Raw genomic sequence first — 23,728 nt, forward strand, 5'->3', positions numbered from 1 at the left:
GAGACATTCTTAACATAGGGAATGTGTTTATGGGATTTTTTCCATTCTTCCAGAAGCATATTTGTGAGGTCACCAATGATGAACGAGAAGGCGTTACATGCGCCTCAGCATCTGCTGATCTCGCTCTGTGATTTTCCGTGGACTCCCACTTTGTGGATGAGTTGCTGTTGATCCCAATCACTTCCTCTCACAACTGACTGTGGAATATTTAGTAGTTAGGATTTTTTATGACTGGACGTGTTGCACAGGTAGCTCCTATCACAGTACCATGCTGGACCCGTGACCATGGAAGAGACTGGAACACCTAAATTCAGTGATTTGGAACGGTGAATGAATACTTGTCAGTATGTGACTGGGGTAAGAGCAGCTATTGTTAGGCACTGGTTTCCTACGTACCAGTGTGGGAGGGGAGTCAGAGAGATGTTTGTCATTGTGTCAGGATAATTGCACAAAAATTACCAAGATGCATTTCTTGGGAATGAGTGGTAGTAACATGTTTTCTCCCACAAAAGAAAGTTTCCTAAAGAGAGCCCAATCAAAAGGTTTAGACTCTCAAAATTATTATCCACTGTTATATGTGCTGAAGAAATAATATTTATTTATATATCCAACAAAGGGACCATGTTTGTCACAAAAATCCACAGCAGAGAAAAGTGGAAATAAAGGAACAGTGGGATTAAAAGTAATTAAAAAAGTTAAGAAGAAAAAAACATACAAATTTGACAAATTACCAAAAAGAGGAGGGGAAATTTATGAAAGTGCATTGAATAAAAGCAGATCTGGTGCTAACAAAACACCTGTGTAAGTAGGTATGTCTATAGGTGGCTTTAAAAGGCAGAAAAAACAAAACAAAACTGGGGAGATGTATAATGTAAATAAATGTTTTATTTATATGGCACCTTTCAAGACAAAGATAGCAACGTGCTTTGCAACAAAAATACGTGGTGGCTGAAGGAGAGAGGCACTAATTTATGCTCATTCATACGCTGAAGCGCAGCTCAGGACAAAGTTCCAAGACTTTTCTATGTCGCATCATCTGAGGTAATGATCAGTCCTTGATAAATTAAATCACATTATTTGAAAGAAAAATGTCGTATAAGTTGGATATCCTCCAGAGAACCGAGGAAAAAGAATCTTCCCATTGAACCTTTTTTGTGATTTTCTTCTTCTCTGGAGCTAAAACACTTGAGATATCAATGGAAAGCCTAGGATGTCCCCTATCTAGTACATCAGATAGAGGTGTAAGTATACATTAGAAAGCAACAAAAGGGGCCTCAAAACAGAGCCCTGTGGAACACCACTCAGTAGGGCCAGCTAGGTTTCAGTACAGGCTATCAGAAAGATCCCCCATAAGAAACCATCATAAGAGCAGTTTCTGTGGATTGTCTTTTTCAAAACGCAGACTGAGTTTTAAAGTATTTATGTATATTTAAATGCAGCAGCAAGTTCTAAGCACACAACTCTATCCAGATGTGTCGAAAAAAAGCAACTTTGATATATGGACATGTCCGTAGACAGTGAAGAATTAACAGTGCAGGGCTAATAGCTGGCAAGAACTGTAGTAATAAAGACTGGTATTACATCCAGATGGCTGAAGGATTGCTTTGTTCTAGTGATCATCACTCTCAAATCTTGAAAGCTGATCAGTTGAAAGTAATCCAGAACAATAAGAGATGGAGGTGAGATGGAGGTCTACTGGAATGTCACATGCGCCAAGTCATTATCTTATCAAAAAAAACAAAAAACAAAACAAAAAACAACTTAATAGACATGGTAGATAAGAAGGGCGAGTTGTGTTATTATTATTAATACCATCACATAAAATCTTTGGATTTCTTTCTGAAAAGGAGCTTATGTTTGGAGCAGTCTGGGCCTCCTTTAATGATGCATTGGCAGACTCTAAAAGATCTCTAAGCTCCATCAAAATGTCAAAAGCCCAAAGACCAGTTTCATTAAATGTTTTTAATAAAATGCTGTTGCTTATGATTAAAGATTTTTTTCATCTGATTTTTAAGAATAGATTTTGACTCCTGCTCTTGCTAATAGGTCTTGCATATACATGCATCTATCTATCTATCTATCTATCTATCTATCTATCTATCTATCTATCTATCTATCTATCTATCTATCTATCTATCTATCTATATACATAAAATGTATATATACAAATACTAATACTAATTTAAAAATTGTCATTGTAATAAATTAATACATAAATAATAAATTAAAAAGGTTTTAATTTTATTTTATAAGAGCAATTCTTGATCAACTATGTATGTCTGCTGTTTTTAATAGGGTCATATCCCCCCCTGTTGGTTTAAAAGTATCATGACATTACTTTTTTTTTTTTTTTTTTTTTTAAAGAACTGGGATTAGGGATGGGGGTGCGATAGATGGGCTCTCTTGCACTAGAGGAGGGTGTGGGGCTTTATGGTGGAAGAAAATGTGTAGCTATACAATGCACACTCAAAAAAGAAGAAACAAAAGATTGAAAGAAAAAAGATTCTTGGGGGTCTTAGATACTTAGATACTTGGTTAAAACTGAATGTACACTAATCAAGTAAGTTTCATTTGACTAGATTCCAATAAATGTCACATTTAACATTGTAATTATGTAACAAAATGACATGGAAACGTACATGTAATCAAATCACCTTAAAAACGTGTTTTTAAATCTAAATGAATGAGACAGAACATAAACTTGTAATAACGTAAAAATTCACATTGAACGCAGAAATCATCTATATTGTGTCATCATTTTGTCCCTTTAGTATCCATACAATCTACCACACACACATAACCTATCGTGCACAAACACACACACACACACACACTCATCTGTCATCCAATCTCTCTTGGAGATCAGCACTTTAATTACAAGGAGGAGTGTCTTCAGTCCCATTGTCTTTATCTTTACACTAAGTCCCTGAAGTAGAATCATCCTCTCCTCTAATCCTAATCTTGTTTGCTCCTGCACACTCACTTTCTCAACACCTTCGCCTGTTGTGTAACCTGTCTCTGAAGGGTCTGTTTTAAGGTTTTTTTCCCCCATGTTTCCTCATCTTTTGCCTTCTCTGTGATTCTGTCTTCAGCTTTCTCAGTGACCTTGCTGTCATAATTGTGGTTGCAGGGAATTTGTTCTCAGGGCAAATGACACATGTGCACACAAACAAATACACTGAACTAGGATATTGCCATAAAACTGAAAACAAATAGAGGTAGATTTATATGCACAGCTGCTCTCTCTCTCTCTCTCACACACACACACACACACACACACACACACACACACACACACACACACACACACACACACACACACACACACACACAATGTGTGTAAAGCCTAATGGGCTACACCCAACACTGCAGGGCTAACTATGAAGATGGGGGGATGTGAGAAGCACAAGTCATCAATCACTTTGTCACTTCTTTATTTGCAATCATTTCAATTATGTTTTCTCTGCTTTTTATATCCACTTTCCATTTTCTTCCATCCTCTTAGCATTTTAACTAATTTCCTTTTCTGCTCATCAACCACATTCTTTTCCCAAGCTATCTGGCATTTCACCTTAAATCTTGGTTATTTTAATGCCTTTTTTGTCTCTTTCTCCTGTGCTTCTGAAGTCAATATAATTGGATGATTGGGGAAAAGAAAGGAGGAGAAAGGACAGAGGAGGGAAGTATGAGACAGGGGTGAAGTAAAGGAAGCGATGACCCAAATAATGCAATGAAGTGAATCCGAATGAGCCTCCTGTCCTCACAGAGACCTCAGCTTCACACCCACACAGCTACCCATCCACCCAGGCCTCCCCCTGTCTAATACCAACACCTGCTCCACGCCTGCACATCCACTGCGAGTGAGTAAAATCCGAATGGGGTGTCTAAATTTGTGTTCCCAGGTATCCTTCTGCTGAAATTCAGAAATGTGTAACAACAATTCCAAGAAGCACTGAAGCTGTTATCTTCTGACACTTTATGTTGGTTTTAATTTCTCACACATCTGTGCTCCTTCTGTAATCTGTCTTTCTGAGCTGACCCTCCTTTCACCATCATCCTTCATAAATGTGCCTCCCTCGGTTTTCACCACCACCTCTACACTTTCTCTCGCAGGAGGTATGTAGTGTGACAGGAGAAAAATTGTGTAAGCATGGAGAGTAAGGTCAGGTCCTCTGGAGCAGAACCCATAGGAGCAGATGAGCACAGATGATTAAATATGTGACAATACAATGCCTTACTAGATACTAAACTCTACTGATTAGGTAAGAGTATTTGTATTTTAGGTGAATATATTAAACTTGACCATATTTATACTGTTTTTTTTAATTCAGTGTAAATTATCGTCTTTTAGTGACCTTAGGATAAATTGCAGTGTATTTATCAACCAGCCAGTAGCCCGTTTGACAGCTGTTTAACAGGACGCATGCGCATAGCACCGGCGAGGGATGCTGACGTGTAAAGTGCACAGATGTTGGGCATGCCTCTGTAGGAAATTTAGAAATCTCCTGTCAAAATAAAAGTAGACAAAATTAGACTCTGAAGAGGGGCGAATTAATTGGTGTCTAAAAATACTCTTATCAAAAAAATATCACATTAATAATTCGACGTCTTAGGGGTGCACCCTCAGCTGTCGGCTCTCCAGTAAATAGCCAAATGCTGTGTTTGTTTTTCCTCAGTTGCTATAAGTTTCTGGATACAACTTTTCGTTTGAAAAACTAAATGTTACAAAACTTTCATTATTGTTTGCGACTTGACACAAGCGGTGCAACTAAGCAACCTCCGTTGAAATAACCTCGGGAGCACGGTGCACTGTAGTGTCTGCCCAAAATAATGTCCGGTATCCCGTCGTTTCACTCTCCGAGGTGACCGAGGTCTGAGCAGCTGCAGTCGGGATGGCACTGGTTACTGTCCAGCGGTCTCCGACACCGAGCACTACCTCCAGCCCCTGCGTGTCTGTGAGTATCTGTAAACTGGTTTGACGTTTTGCCTCACTTTCGGCTGGTGTGACACGGTGAGCCTACCGTTAGCCCAGTTTGTACTCAACCTACATGGGTGGCTAACTTTACTAGCCGCTAGCCCCATACTGTAAGCCTAAAGGAAGCTCTTACTTTGAGATGAAGAGATGGAGGTTTGAGTTTTAAGTTATTTAGCCAAACACAGGCCACTATCCCAGCTTCATATTAAATGTGAAAAGTTGTTTTTTTTTCTTTCCTTGAAACTAGCAGGAACAAAGCTAGCAGGTAGAGCTTATGTTTGCTAACTCACTTCCTCCCGGAGAACCCAAAGTCGTCTCAGATCAACTGAACTACAAAAAAACAACATACATACATAGATAGACAGACAAACAGACAGATAGATGTTTTTTTTAATCAGTTTGAAGTGTTTGTAAAGTTAATCATTATGTTTGTGTATTCTGTGGTGTAAAACATAGGATAGGATTGCAGTCCGGAGAACAAGACAGCTTCAACGGATCACTGGTTAGTAGAGTGACAGACAGTAAGGGGCCGGGAAGCGGGTTAGTGTGGCAGGCATGTCAGAGCCGGCAGGAAGGCAGTCCTGTTATCCCCTCTGACAAGCCTGAGGTTTCCAGCGTCTGGCTTCAAGCGCTTGAGTGCAGGGTGACGGCGTGGCTGCAGTAGATAAGACCTTTGCCTAGTGCAAAGTACTGTTTGTGAGGACAGATGTTGACTGCTCTGGTAGGCTGTTTTCTGAGAAAGAAAAGAAGACAAATACCGACAAGGACTTCTGATTATCACAAGGCGTTGCAGAGTTTGCATGCAACTGAAGAAGATGTGCAGCCTGATGGAGAATCACATGGACAGCAGTGCAAATTCTTTTGAATAGATCAGGAGTAAATATATGGTCAGCAAACATCCCGGTGCTGATGCTGGTGGGGAAATTTGTCATCAGGACAAAATGATTTAAAAGCATCTTAAGGCTTATTATTAATGGTTACTAACATTTGCATGGGATGCTGCTTGGCAGAGTTTGGACGCCCTAATAAAGTCCAGCCTTTGCTGAACCAAACAGATGGTTCACACGACTTATTGCTGTTAGTGAATTTATGACCAGGCAGCAAAAGAGTCGCAGGCTGAGGCTACCAGCTGCTTGTCATGAGACCTGCTTCTGATGGGAAGTAGCCTTGTGAGGACTCTTGTGAGATGTGTGCTGCTGAGAGGGCAGAAACCTGAGAAAAGGAGCAGCATTGTATGGGGAGAGAACTGGCAATAAAACTCCTATGAAGGAACTCAGCAGCCATGAGGCTCGCAGCTTGGATGTCACCGCACCATAATAGTTAGAATATTTCCCTGTATGCTTGCCCTCTAAATGTCTGATCCACACAGGATCAAATAAAGGTTTAAGATTGACCCTGTGGTAATACAGAAAGCATTACTTCCACACATCACAGCAGGGAATAGCCTCCCTACTGTGGCAGTACACAGTAATCTGCCTAGCAGCACTATGAATTCCCAATTCTCATTGGCTATGCAACCACTCCCTTCACATCCATGCAAAGGAATGATAACCACAGAGATCAGCACGTAGCCTCCTTCTTACCTTATGTTGTTTTAAACACAAATACGCAGCACCTACACTAATCAGGAATATGTGGGCTTGCTTTGCAGTGGGAGCCCTGGTTTCACATTTGCCTTTGAAATCTGCTGAGCAAGCCATTGTGTCAGAGGTGTGTGTGTGTACGTGCAGTATGCATCTGCGCACTCCTTTTTCACCCAAGTCACAATATTTTTGCCTTGGAGGCAGGCCGATAAGCTGTTGATGTAGAGAGCACCATTCAGCCAGATGCTTCTTTAGGCTTAATAACATCTGTGGTTGTGGACACCAAGAAGAAAATGACAATGCTCTGGCCTGCAGCCGCCTGCTCTTCCTTCTCTTACCCGCCTGTCACCATCTTCCATTATCAATCTTGAATTAGTATCTTATTATCGTTCGGTCTGGGCGTGTCTTTGCACACTGCATGTCTGTATTGGCCTGGGTAGTGGCCCAGGATTGACAGATTGATGCCAAAGAGAAAGTTCCCTCAGTTTGTGAGGGATTACTGAAAAAAGGCTGGGATTAAAAACACGTGCATGTGCGTGTGGCAAACTGTGCTGGTTCCAGTGGTGGGGGAGGATGACTGCATGCGTTTTGGGAAGAGAGCACCCGAGGGTGTGGGGAGTATTGGGGGCATGGTCACTCAGTGTGCTTCGGCCTTTATCCCTGTTCTCTGCCCTGAGCCTCACTTGAAGTAGTGGCCCTGTCTTGTGAGTGAAGTCATAGATGAAGAGCTTTACATGGAAGCCCTCACTGCCACCCACTGTAGTGCTCCTATAATGTACAGTTAATCAAATGTGACGCACTCCCATTGGTTGTGAAATAATCTTTATTCTTCCTGAAATACAAGCATCTCTTGTCAGAAAAAGGTGATGAAAGAGTTAAATAAATATTCTGCTTTCTTTAACAATATTGTTTGCCTCTGCAGGAGTCGGGCAGTGGCGAGGATGACCGTCGCTTCCATCTCAGGAGGTGAGACCACCCCTCTGTCTTATGTTTCTTGTTTCCTTAAACAACCCTTTACTTTCAAATGCTGCCATTAGCAGGATCCACGCAAACTGCATCTCAGACCACTAGGGGGAGACTGTACATCAGTATTATTCAATTTTACCTCTAAGTGCTTAAGCACATTTTATGTTGTCAGTTTATAAGACATTAATATAGCTGTCACATTATTATTATTGTTTTTGTTGTTGTTGTCATTATTTTAAGGCAACACTATTCAAAGACCAGAATTCCCATGTGTAAGAGCATTAGAAAAAGTTGCTGTATCTTTCTAGTCACAGCATAATCAAAGGAAATGTATCAATTGGAATCGGATGAAAATGTGTTCCTGTTTATTCCTAAATGTTCCTCGCACACGGTCCCTGCATTGTAGTGCCAAATTTCCTCTGCTTTAAACAGCGAACAGTAAGCTGCCAAGACAACAACAAGTCGTTCATTCTAAATTTGGAAGTTACTTATATATTTACATTGTGTAACACAGAGCGTTTTGATATGGCAAAAATAGTTCCTTTCTGTTTGGCGTAAAGAAATGGCGGCTTTGTGAGAACTTTATATCAATATTTGGCCGTCCCTGTCATATTGCAGGCTGCGGTTAATTTGAGGCTTTCTGCCCGAGGGTTGTGGTCTAGCTGATTTGCTTTTGACGTGTGCATCTGTGTCTTCATAAAAGACGAGGACGTCACCGCTGTTATTGTTTTTTTGTTTCCATGACTCGGGTGGCTCTGTCATTATCCTGCAACCTGGGCCAAGGCCCCGTTCACAATTGAAATGAAATTCTCTTTAGCGAGGAGAGCCTGAAAGCTTGCACTTTGTTATGTTTGTGTCTGGCTTGCTACTAGCTGCCATTCAACACAGACATTTTCTCTCCATTGTAGGGAAGGCTACGCAAAGATACCGCACTCACTTCAAATGTTCTCCCTGCGTTACATTCTGAGACACTTGTGCACAGTCATTAAAGAGGAAGTGGAACATCAAAGCATGTGCAGCTTTTCCGTCTTTAATGGACTTTGTAAAGGGCTTTTGTAGACTAATCTAAACTTTGAAGTGCAATCTAAGTAGCATGTCTTTGTCGTTTAACTTTCTGTGTCAAGCTTTTATCAGGTGTAACTCATATTTTTTACGTTGCCTCTTGTCACTGCTGTAGTTACTGTCTAATGCAGCAGGTAAAGATGCAGTGCAGCTAAACTCCACATATATAGTCCAGCTGTGTTGAGCTCAGCCTGAGACAGACAGTTCAGTCAGTGCAGATTGAAGGGCTGGTCTGATTGTCCTGTTTGGAGGCATGACAGAAACACCAGATAATGACAGATTTCTGCAGGAGTTGTGTCACAGGAGGAAAAAAGAAAACAACAAAACACTGCCTGCGTGCCAGTCCGTGTTAGTGTTTCGTCATCTTTGAATAGCAGTGCTAAGAAGCAGTCCAGTGAGCCTGAGCTTCTCCACTTCTCTATTTTCTCTTTCTTTACTTTTGCACTTTGACCATGGCCCAGAATCACTGTGATTTCATTCAAGTTAATCTAAGGATGCTAAGCACAGTCGGGCCTATTTATTACTAGGACGGGAGACTGAGCTCAGTTGGTAGAGCTCAGGTGGTCTGCCAGTCGGAGCGTTGGTGGAACGATCCCTGGCTCCTACAGTCCATGTGTCCAAGTGTCCTTGGGCATACTGAACCCCAAACTGCCTCCATCATTTACCATTTTGGTTCATTCTGGTGGAGTGACATTTATTCAGATGCTAACTCTGACTAGATGAATGTTTATTTAAAACCCTTTGAACATAGTTGTGTACGTCCTGCACTACATCTGGATTGCACCGCAACTTGCTCATAGACAAACACTTTGTCAGGTCCAATATAAAAAAAATAAAAAAATATTTGGCGTTGGGCATGTATAATGCGAACTTGGAACAGAGTGGAATTCATCCAAATGTGGAACATGCAAAAAAAGGGGGTGGGGGTTTGTCAGATATATTTGAAAGCTGAAAAACGATGACATCATTCCTACAGTAAACACACCCCGATAGTGACCGCGAGGACATGTGGTCCCGATTATTTGTTAGGTAATACCTCAAAGCAGAGGTGAAGTCATAGGCATTGATGAGCGTGCACACACACATTTATGCGTAGTGCAGCCAAGGACCTTGCTAAGGGACGCCCGATGTGTATTAACCAAGAGCAGAGGTCCAGTTAACTGTGCACTCCCCAACCTACGTATGCCTTCACACAGCCGCATGGGCCAGTAACATTGCACTGGAGCCGTTCAAACTGAGGAAGGCTTTGGCCTTTTGCACTGCAGTAATATTTTTCTCTCCATCATCGTTTTCTTGTGCTTCTCCAGAGTTTTTGTCTTCTCCTTTTTGCTGTATACCGACTCCCACGCTGTATCTCTCACTCTCATATTCTCTTTCTCTCTCAGTCAACATCTTTTTCACACAGACAGATGCAAACAGCTATCTCTGCCCATTGCACCACACCAATGAAGGATAACTGCTGCAGTGCAATAATGAATCTCTGCCACACACTGTTGCCTCAGGACTGACACTGACTGTCAAGGACAGTGTTAGAAAAAGTGTCTTTATTTTCCTACCCAAAGCCATCATTTGGCTTTTTTTCCTCTTTTTTTTCTTTCCTCTAAGTAAATCTGTTAGTGCTTGAATAAATGTTGGTAAATGTGTTTTACTGTGGCTGCTGCACAAAAGAGATCATTTGCAGGGATATGTGAGTAACTCAGTGTTTGGTCAAATTAGTTTTTAAAGATCCCTGCATTTAATGGTTTAATATTTGTTCACTTTAACCCTGTTCTACAACATTATCCATTACAGTGTTGTGTAATGTTCAGCACAGAGATTGATATGGGATAGGGATATTAACTTGGATGTTTCCTGCTTCATTAATCTTGTCTAATCTTGTAGCTGTCACACAAAATGCTAAGGTGCACAAGCTGGATTCATTCCTTTAAACCACAAAGGCATACCCGCAATCACTTCTCCTTCTCCTGCCTATTTGGTTTGCTGTTCACAAAGTGCCACAATGTATCAACAAAAATGCCACCTTAGTTAGCTCTGTGTCAATGTATTGTATCTACTGTAGTGAGAAAGCAGGCCGAGGATGAGAAAAGCTTGTGTGAAGAAAGAGAGCTGTTGTTTAGCAGCCCTCCTCCTGACCTTGTCTGTCTATTGTGTCCATGCTGTACAACATTTCCTTTTTACTGAGTGCAAAACGGGTCATTGTATTGCCGTGTTGGCTGTTTGTTTGCAGTACAGCTCCAAAAAGAAAAAAGGGTAGACTGCTTCATCAAATGTAAATAAAAGTACAATAGAGTGATTTGGAAATGATTTACATGTAATTGAAAATATTATCTATTATATTACTGGGCAACAGGCCGGGACCGCAGAAAGGCCAGTTTAGCACACAGGCATAAGTACTACAGAGCCTTGCTGTGGTAATGCATGTTAAAATAATCACGGCCTTTAATGGAGGAGGAGTGGCACAATAGGTTTCTCCAAAATTGTATTGTTTATAATTAATGCTGCCTTGACCATTGAAATCCCTTGCGTTGTATAACTCTTTTGTTGCCTGTTCATATTGTAGACTTATAGAGAACTCTGAAACAGGTGCACACAAGCAGAGCAGGTTCATCAGGCCTGCTCTTGGAACGAGAAGGGCGAGGTGCAGTAATCAACACCAAGCCAACGGCATGCTCTTTAAACACCAACTTCTCGTGTGGAAACAAGTTTATAAGCTGTTATCTGTCATTTATACCCTGCACCTGCCTTCTGTCTTTCTACAGCACACCTGCTGTTTAAACATTGAGTGCTTGATTAGTGACTACATGGGCGTATGTGTTCCCACTGCCACTAAGAAACTGCAATGCACAGTTTGTACTTCCAGTATTTCGCCCATGGAAGTTCTGCCTTGTGGGACAATAAGCATTTCATGCACAATATCTTGACAATTTTATAATGCGGAAAATGGAAATCATGGTTCATCAATGCAAGTTTTGTAATTTAGCTGAATTATGCAATTGCAAATTGGAAATATTAGAGTCACTGGAATAACAGGAAAACTATTCGGGTCCTGGTAAGTTTTCTTTTTGAAAACTATATTTTGTGACTTATTCATTAAGAGAAACTAATTCTCGGGAAAGAAATTCATACTGGATCAGCCATAACCTCAGTGGAAAAAAAATCTGTGATGTAACAGTTGGAAACAGTGGAAATCCACAAACAGCATGCAGTTAATTCCACAGAAGAGCCAAGGGTTACAGTCATTGTGTGCAACATATATAATTTGATTTTAATTTCAATTCAGTTTTATTTATATAGTGTCAAATCACAACAGTCTTCTCAAGGCAGTCTATATTGTCTGGTAAAGACCAAACAATAATAGAGGGAGAAGCCCAACAATCAAACCACCCACTATGAGCAAGCACTGAGCAACAGTGAGGAGGAAAAGCTCCCTTTTAACAAGAAGAAACATTGGGCAAAATCAGGCTCATTTATACTGTTGGAAAGTCTGCTTCTTTTCCCTTAAGTGGTGCCCTATTTGTAAAGAAAATGCATTTTTAGGTTGAGCAGCAGAGTTGAGTATGTGAGTTGTGCCCATGAAAAATTTGATCTGGTCTCGGACTGAACTCTATTATCCAAGATGATAACAATTGCCAATTGGGTGTACTGTTCGTGCCAGAGTGACCAACACAACCACACTGTCTGACTTGCGACAAATACTGGTTGACAAATGTTATAACATCCCACAGCAGTGACCCAAGTTGGTAACCAACATGAGATGAGGAACCAGGTTGTTGTGGATCTGTATGGCTCTTCCACATGTTATTGAGGCCCCTGTTTGATAATTGAATAAATTGTTAAATTGGCAATATGTCTTGTTTATTCAGACTTCATCCAATTCAATAAATGACACCAAACAAGAGTCTATGGCAGAGTAAGCTTTTTGGCATTGGCTGAGAAGATTTGGCAAGTTTTTCATCAACTTAACCCACACACTGAACTCTGCTCCTCAACGCACAAATGCATTTTCTTTACAAATGTTGCATTATTTAAAGGAAATAACAAGCTTTCCACTGGTATAAAATTTATTGCCAAGACGCATTGTTACAACTAAGAAACAATCGACCAAACACACAGTTCCTTACTTTTTCTGACAAGTTTAAATATATAACATACATAACATATGTCACTGAGTAATGCAAGATATAACAATACAGATATAACAGTTTTGCAGTTATATTTGCAGAAATACGTTCTGGGCTAACTTCACTTACACACCTATTTTCAGCTTGTCCTTATCTAAAGTATACTTTTGGTTTACTGTTCAATATCTTTTGCTAATAGAGCCTTATTTGTCTTTCTTATATGACTGTTCAGAGCTTTAGAGCCATTTCTCCAAAGCTAAGCGCTTGTACAGCTGACTGTGCTAAGTCTTCAGCAAACATTTGAACTTTGGGCATTGTAGGTCATGATGTTCTTCAGTTTGTTTTCAACTTAAAATTCCCTTTTAAGTGATAAAGGAAGACGTAGCTGGGAAACAGTTGTGCAACTTGTTCATATCTCAACTAAACACCACAGCATGGTCTCAGGTTACCATCCCAGAGACAAATAGGTTTCCACTGGGTGCTGGTAAATTTGATGACACTAAACAGAACCACATGACAAGAGCACTTGAGCACACAACCTGCCCTGTGATGCAAGAGCAGTCAGTGGGACACGTAGGTGAAGCAAAGTATAGTTTGAGGACTGGAGTGCTGGTGTGTTTGTTTCATATGTGATTTAATCAGAGTTATTGGCACGTACACACTCTGGCAACTGGTTTGTTGTCTGTGGCCCTGCGTTGTAGCATTGCCGTTGGATCTATGCAAATTAGGGTTGTAGTTTTATTTTAGCTCACTTATTATGACATATGTTTACATTCACTGTCATGAGTTCAGCTTTATTAACAGTCATTCGCTACTCGCAAAAGTATGATTATACGTTTGTTTTTGGAGATTTTTTATAAGATAAGTAAGAGTACTTCATAAAACAATGACAATAACATGTCATAATCATTTCAGAGAAGGAGATAATAAAATGGCACACAGTTTAAGGAGAGCAGCTCCAGCTCATTAAATTGTTCGTGGACCTAGAACATACACCAATCAGCCACAACATCCCAGCTCCTGATGCTGTAGTAGTATTCCCAATCTTGCGACTGAAGGTGTCGTTTCATAGCATAGCATCAGAACATTTAAATAAGTTGTGAGGTTGGACATCTGTGGATCAGACCTATTTTTCCAGCCCTTCCTAGAAAAATCTGGGACATTTTGGAAACCAAGTCAACAACTTGGACTGGATTTAAGAAATTACGAGAGCTTCACAAGGAGTGATCTGAGGCTGGTATTAGTATTGCATCAAGAGCTTCTAGGCACAGGCGTAGTCAGGAAACGGGCTACAATTGTCACATTCTTAATATCAAGTTACTCCTAAACTAGAGACAACAGCAGAATCATCTTACTTGGGCTAAGGAGAAAAATAACTGAAGTGTTGGTCCTCTTTGAGATAAATTTTGAATTACATTTGGAAATCAAGGTTTTACGCTTTGGAAGAAGACTGGAGAAGCACACAATTCAAAATGTGTCAAGTCAAATCTGCAGTCTGTGATGATTTGGGGTCGTCATGGTTGTTTCATAGCCGATACTGAGTACTGTATTTCCCGGACTACAAAGCGCACCTGAATATTAGCCGCACAAGCTAAAATCAGGGGAAAATCCTGTTTTGTACATACATTAGCCGTACCTGACTAAAAGCCGCAGGTGTTTCAATGTTGACTTATCATATGTAAGAGAATATGCACAAAGGGAATTGTCAGGAAAGAGATGACTGTTTGGAGACACACCCCTTTTATTAATATTTTGAGGCTCAGGATGGCTACGTCATCCACTCTCAGCTTCTTTCCTTTGTTGTCACTTTCAAAACCAAAGAAATCCTCGTTGTCAGTGTCAGAGTCGAACACCCTCAGAAGGGCCGTGGAGGTGTCCTCCTCTCCATCATGCAGCAGTCCAGCCCTTCGAAATCCGTTGGTGATCATGGATGTTTTCACACTTTTCCACGCTGTCAGATTCCACCGGTGGAGTTGAGCATAACTTGCTTTTCGCAAGTTTATCGCCGCTCGTCATCCACGACTCCCGCTAAATGCATAGCGCTACTTTGAAGTTTGTTTTTCGTGCTACTTGTACAGCACTATGTTGCCTGGCGGATGGACATGTGACCAACATACCACTCTTGAACCCCGATACTGTGTGTCTGATCACATGCCCTTCCGCCAGGCAACGTAGTGCCGTACAACAGCGGAACAAACAAAACAAATCGTCTTACGATATCACAAAAATCATGGACAATCCATAGAAAAGCCGGACCTGACTAAAAGCTGCAGGGTTCAAAGCTTGTGCAAAAAGTAGCGGCTTATAGCCCGACAATTACGGTATATAAATAAATATATATATCTAAGTTATAAACACTTTTGAATTGAGCTTTGGAAATATTCTAATAGTTTGTGAACGGATGTGCCAGTCCGATAGCTGGATCAGACATTGGTCTGATAGGCCCAGAAAGTCTTCTCAACTCAGTGATAATGTGCCGCACTGTGGTACAATCAATGCAGTTCAGCAGTGTGAATCTAACAACAGTGGGACAACAGTTTTGTACCTGACACTGGTACACCAACAGCTTCTATTTTTATGTTTACACAAGTTTTGTACTTAAGTGCAAAATCTGAAATGAACTGGATTAGGCTAATTTCAGATACTGGATTTCAGATTTTCATGATCTATAAGCCATAATCATAAAATTTAAAACAAACAAGGACTGAATTAAGATTTCACTTAATGTTCAGTGAATATAGAATATATGAACTTTTACCTTTTTGAATTAAATCCCCCCCCCTTTTCCCCAATATTCTCATTTTTTAAAGATTCACTAGTACATCCAATAAAGTTTCCAGGTGCTTGTGTTACAGGTTAGTCAGTGTTTTCTGCTTTAACAGGATGTAAGAACTACAGGCTGGAAAGTTTGTGATTGCTTAGCCAAAGGTGTATTGTGTAACAGTATGCTTAATAGCGCCCTATTTTCAGACTTCCTACCGATAACTGCACTACTTTGGAAACACTCAAAACAAAAATCCAGCCCTCTGTAAACACAGTATGACTCTTCTCCATTGTGTAGAGGTAGAGGTCATTTACTACAGATTTTTTAGTTTAGAATTTAAGGCACTTGGCACACGTTGGTGTGACTGCAGCAGCAGGGGGGTGAGCTGTGGTTTTACCTTGTTTTTCAGAATGTTTGCAGCTTACATAGGACCCAGCATGCTGGCGCGTCAACTGAACATAAAACTTTAAAAGGCTATAAAATAAACCTTAAGCCTGTGCCCACCTCACAGCATGGAGTACCTCAGCTGATACTTGATACCCTCAGACCAGCTTCATGGGAACAGTCACTGCTCACCCAGACTTTCTTGACAAGGCAGGCTCCACTTTACCTAGATACTACAGGCTCACTGCTACAGCAGCTCAGCCCAGATAACTTCAGCCTGTTTCTCATTTATCTGCTCCTTATGTAACCCAGCCACATGGTTTGTGTGTTGGGAGGGAAGTTTGGAGATGAGACAAGTCTTTACAGTGAGCTGACTGCAGAACCAAAAGCCCATGCGAGTTTTATTCCCTCTATTACATTAGCTTATTAATGAACAGATCCTCTCTTGACCCTGTTGTGCCGGGACAACTAATCAGCTGCTGGGCCTCACTTGACTCTGGCAACTTTAACATACTAGGCTTATTAAATGCACCACTCCGTGTTTAATCTATTATGGATGCGGCATTAAGTAATTCCCAACTTCTAACCAAACACTGAAGCAGTATCTTCAGCCAGTCAAAGCAGCCAAAAACCTGCGGGGTAGAGAACTGGTTTACTTTCAAAAGCGTCGATGCAGAGGTGCTGCTAGTGCCGTCAGTCCCACTTCCCTCTTGCCCTCACTGGCTTCCCCATATTTCCCAAAAACACGTGGCTCCAGCTCCTCCCTGCTATGACTTCTCCAGCAAGAGTTTGACCCAAGTCATACGCCTCAGTACTGTACATGGTAAAGGATATTACCTCTTGTGGCAGGGATGAATATGTTTTTAGAAAACGCTGCGGTGATCCTCTTTTAAAATGGCTTTTGCTTTCTTGGGGAAATACTGGACAGTGACACGCTGCTGACGGGGGCAGGAACACGGCGTGCTAGCTTCAATCTTCCTGCCTTATTTATTGTAACAGAACTACGATTTGGAAACGTCTTATTTTTGTGTGAAATATTTAGAGGAATATTTCCTCACTTTTTGTCGAATCGCGCCGTAAAATCCTCCCACGGAAGACTGTTTGCGATGACTGTGGGAGAGGAGTAAAAGTTCTCCATCGGACTTTAAGAACACCTGCCGCTCTCTGCTCCCTCCGCGCTGCCCTCGACGGCATGACCCTCGGCACGGTGGCCGGTTCCGACTGCTCGTCGCCGGTCAGCTTCTGCTCCTGCTGCGGGGCAAAGATGGTACCCTACTTCAGCGACGACGCGGTGGTGTCAAAAAATGAGATCAACCAGCTGTAAGTTGCACAAGAGTGGCATGCTGTGAACAGTAGTGACAGTGGGCAGTTTGATATTGAATAAACAATTAGACGGCATAGTGTGTGTGTGTGTGTGTGTGACTAAAAACAATAAGTAGGTGGGACTGGGACACAGAGTAAAGCTGCCGTTAAGTAACAGGGTCTCCATTCAAATTTCTCCAGCACAACTTCAACGTGGAAGTAGACTGTGGAAGTACTGTCTGAAACTCGAGTGTGCTAATAAAGATTTAAAATACACACTAGATTGTCACCATTATTTCATCTTATGGCAATTTTATCATTTACCGCAATACTCGGTGTTCTAGTGAATTGATGCAATATGTGGGTTTTGTAATATCAGGGTTGATGAATGTATTTCCTGGTGACGTAGCAGGGTCTTACTCATCACAGTACTCCCTTTTTGACCTTACTAAGACATAAGTGCTCTTCAGCCTGTGTGAATCATCCAACCTGTTTCCAGGTGTGGACATGGAATTAAGCAAGGGATTCCTCTTTAGGTATACTTAGTGGAGAGAAATGGGGGGAAGGAAGGGGTCACCCGATTGCCATAATAAGAGATTTATGTGGCAGGGAGCATGTTGGTGTTTAGTATCATGACTGAAATAGAAATAGGAGCTTTTGAGGAAGATGAGGTAAATAAAGTGGAGAAAGAAGAAATTGTAAATAATTTTTTTGTTTTCTTTACTTTTGGCTATAATATGTGACAAGTTAAACTTATGTTTGAGGTCAGTGGCTTAATGTGTCTTAATATTTTATAGGAAAAGACTCAAACTGACCCGTATCCACCTGGATTCTGACAGTTAATTTAAGCAATAAGCATCTGAATGTGACTTTTAAAATAATCCCAAACAGTTAGGACTGTTGTGTGTCTGGTAAACCAATAATTATACTGCACAACTGGCTGCTCATCATAATTTTTTATAAGCTGTCCATATATCCTGTTCTGTATTAGAACTAATGCCATTTGTTGAGATGTCAGTGATGGATGATTACTTTATCATCCAGTGGTCTTATCTGTTATCTCTCTGTGCCTGCAGACATCAAGGCAAAGTTGGGTGAAGGCTTGGTTTTGCCTGAGAGATGTAAAAGGATTTAGCTGACTTGTACATGTGGTGAAGACGAGTCTGCTCTTCAGGACAGATCAAAGGCCTACTGTGTTCCAGTATTTCTAAACTCATGTGGTGCTGTCTCAGATAATCTCAACAAATTTGGGGAAGAAGGGGAAAAAGAAAATCAATGCAAAACTTCTTCAAAACTACTTAAACTAGATTAAAAGCTTATGTAATCAACATTAACCAATTTGTATTTAGTTCCAGTGTCGGGCTGTTTTCATGGAGTCAGCGAGCGCATGAGAACGGGCCCTCTGTTATGGTTTTCAGGAAAGTCAAGGGCAAAGTGTGTGTCTTGATTGCATTGTTTTTTTAGTTGGTTTACACGTGACAGTGTAGCAAAGTTATTGAGTAAACTGAACGTTTAGCTTTTATTAGAGCTGCACCCACTCGTTAAGGAAATAGTTTTTCTTTCTTCTTTTTTCTTCTGTGAGTTTGCACAAGGTTGGTTTATGGGAAGAAGTTACTCTGAGACAGGCACACAGTGCTTACTGGCAGTCGCGTGTCTGGTAAACAGCAGCAGATGTGGGAATCTTTCTGACTTCCTGGCTTTGTTTGAAATACAGCATGATGCTAGTGGCTTGTTGTGATCAGCAGTTCTTTGTAGTGCCCAAAGATGGTTTCGAGCCCTTATCACGACAGAGGGGACGTGCTTTCATTTTTTTCTGTTTGTGTGCACACATACATGTCTGTTTATGTCAGACGAATGCTGATTTTTAACCAGGTTTCTGCACGTAATTACAGGCTTTGAGGCTGTCACTGGACTTTAAGTGTTGCCTGAGGATAAACGACACCTGGAACACTGTTGTTGTGCCATCAGTTTTTAAAAGATACTGGTAAACCCTCTCCTCCACTTTTATCTGTGTTTGTGTTTTGTACACGTTGTCCAAAGCAAACGGATGGGACTGAAACGTGACAAAGAGATGTTTTGTTTGAGCGTTTGCGGAAGAGACTATCAGCTGAACAGTGATACAGGCACCTGGTTATAGGTCCTTACCTGGGCTGTGTGTGGGCGATTTGTCTTTAACGTTAAGTAGGTTTCTCGAAGTTTGTATAATTAGCTTAAGTAAATCGCCTGATATCAGACAAAACAGATGATCCTGTTTGTTGCCAAGTTTCTATTAGTGCTTAATTGTGTCCAGGTACAACCACTGCTCATCTATATTTTGCCTCGGCCACATTAAAAAAAGATTTCTTTCTGTAACTGTAAGTGTAAAATGTAGTCCGGATCCTTCTGAGAATAGCCTCGAGTGCCTGACTCAGGTATGTTCATTTCCAGCACTCATACCTTTGTCTATCAGATTACCAAAGAAACAGTAGTGAAACTTGTGGTACTTAATTGCACGCTTGCAGAAGCCAGGGGAAAAGGGCAGCAAGCCGACTGTACTAGCAAAACAAAAGTCTGTTTAGTTTGACCCGAATTTTGTCTCTTCATCGGTCCTGACCTCTTCTGCTCCAGAGGCCCTCATCTGCTATTTGAGTTTCCATGTTTGTCCAACAGTCTGTTTAGCATCGGGCAGACTTTGTGGAAATGCGCTTTGATTAAAATTACAATCAAAAATATGTAACCTCTTGAGATTTCGTGTGACACAGGCCTTCAGCCAGACTTGAATGAGGACGTTGAGGTTTGTGGGTCTGCTAGCTCACCGTGACACTACACGAACATAACTTCTCCCTTTGGTCTTCTGTCTGTCATTTTTTTTCTGCATGTTCATGGCTTATGCTTCCAGGCATCAGGGCCCACGTGCACCTGCAGACATGTGGACACACATAAACACACACAGCAGCTAATTCCCTGCTTTTCTCATGGGCTGTATCCGTCTCTGTTGTAAACTCCTAAAGCCTTAGGAGGACCTGCCCTCCACAGAGCAGACCCTATATTTATCCCACTCTCCTCCTGAGAGTGACTAATATGGGCACAGGCTGGAGGAGGGGGTCAGTCAGCTATCTGCCCACTATGTGGAGTGGTCCTTACATAGTGATGATTGTGTCTGTGGCTGTTGCCCTAACAAGTACCTACAGCTTCGCTTTAGCCCAAAAGCCTGGGATGGCTTAATGCCAAAAGATGACCCACCCTGCTCTCAGCTACACGCTCTGACCGGGTCTTCTTTCTTTACCTCCCATCTTTCACAGTCCACTTGGCTCTGTGGAGCCCAATTTAACTGAACTCGTTGCCCTCTTTCCATTTCCCCCTTTGCTGTGTCCTCATGTTTGTAGAGCGCTGGCCTTTAAATCAGCCTGAAAGTGCATATTTTCAACTGTCTTGGCAATTTCTTATCTTTCTCTCATATACTCCTACAGACTGCTAGTGTTATCGGTCTGACGGTGCCATATCACATTACTAATTTATCATTTAAAATGAGTTCGGCTTAAAGGCAGCTGCATAACATGAGTTGACCATTCTAATTTAATGAGAGGCTTGAAGTGATTCAAAGATTTACCCATTAGATTCAAAGCAGATGTGTGTGATGGTGCAGAAATTAAGAATTATGTCCCTAATGACTCTATAGTGTGCCCTATTAATTAATGAATTGAAAATTTTGTCTATAAAATATCAGAAATCAAGAAAAATGTCCAGATAAAACTGTTCACAGCTCAAGGACATTAATCTTTTTTAGTAAAATGTCAAATTAGAGAAGCTGGAACTGGTGAATGTTCATTATTTATTTATTTATTTACAAAAACTCTTCTTTTTAAACAAAATAATCAATCTCTTGATCATTCGATGCAACCCTGGCGTGATTCCTCTGGGTGATGATATTCTGTGCTTCTAACTGGCTTTACTCGTTTGTATTCATCCAGCACTAGCCTGAGTACAGTAATTACAGCAGCACACGCAGGCTTCAGTGTGAACCCTCTGCAGCGTCAAAGAGAAGCTTCTATGTACAGTTCATCGACTGCTGAGACTTTTAAAGGACTACTGTATTTTTAGAAGCTGTATATGAGAGTCATTCACAGCCCCCCACCTTTCAAAGCATGGGGCTTACATTACTCTCTCTGTGTGTCTGTGCACAGGAATACAAGTGCGCGTTTGCTCGCACGCGCGTGACCCTCCACACCAGATTCTCAGGAAGAGTAGCAGTGTTGCATTACATGACATTGTACAGTAGCGCTGCTGTACACAGTCATTTCCAAGTACAGCACATAGGAAACTCACAAGTGTAAGTGGGGCATGATGCAGCAGGAACTGAGGAGAATGACAGAAACTTAAAAGTAGGACAAAGTTGTGTGAAATGCAGAAAACAGAAAAAAAGAGGGGGGAGTAAGAGGAAACAGCTGGTTCAAGGGTGGGTGGGTTATGGGAAATGAGCCCAGCACAAGTCAGTCTTTTTTTTGTTTTTTTCCTCCTGCGTTGTCTCCTGATTCTCCATATCTATGGTCTCAGCAAAACTCAGGAAGGGCAGTTGGATGGCGGGGAGGATAGAGAGATGAAGTTACAGACAAGAGGGGGGATGACAGGAAGACTAAATGACAGACAACACTGGACTTTTTTTGCTGTTTTGAGTGTGAAACTGTAGAACTTGATGAACTCCAAGTTGGGTTCATTGAGTGTAAGCCTGCTGCTAAAGCTAAAATATGCTCGCGGCACATTAGGTTAGCATCAAAATAAACATATCAGTCAAATACCTGATTGTTTGACCTCAGAGATTTGATGTCATCACCTCACATTCATTAATCCCAGTGATCTTTATCGCGTCAGTTCCTTGTTTTAGCTGCCAGCTAAAAGCCGCCCTTGTTTTGAGCAGAACAGGTTGGACGACTGCTTGGAAGAGTGTGTCCTCTACTAACTATTTGTATCTGCAGTGGTTTTGTTTTTGTTTTTTTTCTATTTCTTTTTTGAACTGATGTTTATTTACTGCATCTTTTAAAAAAAGTCAAAAAAGGACCTTCCTTAAGAATGTGTTTAACTTTTAAGACTCACGTTTTGCTGATTAGGATCATTGTGGCTGCACGCACATCTGTTTCTACATCGGCTGCATTCTTGCCAGCTTGACTTGTGGTGTCATTTTTGGCAAAACCTGCAAAGTGAATACAGCCGATGTGTTTTTGTTATAATGATGCATTTCTCCTTGGTCTGGAAGAGTTACTTAATTATATATATTAATTATATTTGTTAAAAGCATAATTTTCATAGCAGCAGTACTTTTCTTTTTTCTTTTATTTCTCTCTGTATCCACTCATGAAACACTAGCAGCCGAGCGCCCGGCTGGCCAAGTGGTAGACTTCTCGCTCAGCATCATTAAAGTTATGCTTTAATGATCGCATGGTTATCATTAGCTGCTGCAGGAGTAGATGGTTTAACTTGTTTTCTAGCTATCTTGTGAGGTTAGTGTACCTCCGTACACTAAACATACACCTGGTCAATCATACATGCAAGCACGACACTTTAACTGGTATCCAGTTAAAACATTGGCCTCAGTTTATAATGCATCTTCCTCCTCAATGCAGTGACCTCAGTCACAGTTAATAAGATTAAGTGTCTCAAAGGGAGCAAAAAGCCTGTTTAACTAGGCCTGCTTTGGAGTGAAGTATTGTGCGCTGGCCAACTCTTATCGCAGCTTAAACATTGTGTAGGAGGGGGACTCGTTCCATCTTCCCTCTCGGACCCCCGGTCCCCCTCAGTTCCCCCTATCCCTCCCTCCTGGCAGCTGTTAGTGTGAGTAAGTCTTGTGTGTGTAATCCAGCTGTGTGGAGGACCAGAGAACATTGTGTTCTGAGTTCACATCGGGGCTTGGATGTTGTTTTGTTCGCATCGGTCTGTGAGCTCTGATCTGGGGAGCCTGCAGACCAGAGGCGAGCTGAATGGGGCATTGTGACGGCGACACAAGGGCACGACAACACTCTACTAGTCCGTGTCCCCGTCTTGTGCCTGTTATGGCCATCCGGGGTCGGCATGTGGAAGGAAGCGATTTCAAATTAAGTTACGCAAAAAAATACCAGTTATGATTAGATAACTTTGCTTTTTAGGCTTCTATTCATGCTTCATTTTCTCTTCTCTTCCAGTATCAGTGAGAGCTTCCTCACAGTTAAAGGTGCAGCCCTTTTCCTTCCCAGGGGTAACAGTCCCACGCAGAACTCTGCACCTCGAATCAGCCAGCGCAGGAACAAACATACAGGTAAACCCTCATACTTACAGCGCCCACACAAACAGCAGCTGCACCATCTCCCAAAACTTCCTCTTACTCCCCTTTTCACCCCAAACCTCACAAATGAACTCTGTGGAGAAACTTGAGATTAAAGAGCACAGTATGTCTTCAAATGGACATTCCTCTACAGCATCATGGGTCACGGCTGGCGTTAATTTCTGTCAAGCTGTTTCACAACAGAGCAGATAAGCTCAGCAGTGGTGAGCTTGTTTGCTGGATAGGAAAAAAAACCCAAAAACATCTTAATAAGTCACAGACAAAACGGATCCACACGGG

General features: G+C 41.4%; 1 protein-coding gene across 2 annotated transcripts in view; it reads left to right on the forward strand.

The window, feature by feature from the left end:
* The first annotated feature begins 4,765 nt into the window (after positions 1-4,765).
* ssh2a (slingshot protein phosphatase 2a) overlaps positions 4,766-23,728 on the forward strand; it is a 28,403-nt gene continuing 9,440 nt past the window's right edge. The window contains exons 1-3 of one of the 2 annotated variants that reach the window (XM_084950776.1): positions 4,766-4,955; positions 7,481-7,524; positions 23,310-23,422. In XM_084950776.1, the coding sequence (XP_084806902.1) occupies positions 4,893-4,955; positions 7,481-7,524; positions 23,310-23,422 (220 nt within the window). In that variant the 5' untranslated portion in view covers positions 4,766-4,892. Of the gene's footprint in view, positions 4,956-7,480; positions 7,525-13,578; positions 17,176-23,309; positions 23,423-23,728 lie in introns of those variants that run through there. The other variant, XM_084950774.1, reaches the window with a different exon arrangement.

This window comes from Perissodus microlepis, chromosome 14, assembly GCF_051167445.1.
Source record: "Perissodus microlepis isolate ML-2025 ecotype Zambia chromosome 14, ASM5116744v1, whole genome shotgun sequence".
NCBI classification, from domain to species: domain Eukaryota; kingdom Metazoa; phylum Chordata; class Actinopteri; order Cichliformes; family Cichlidae; genus Perissodus; species Perissodus microlepis.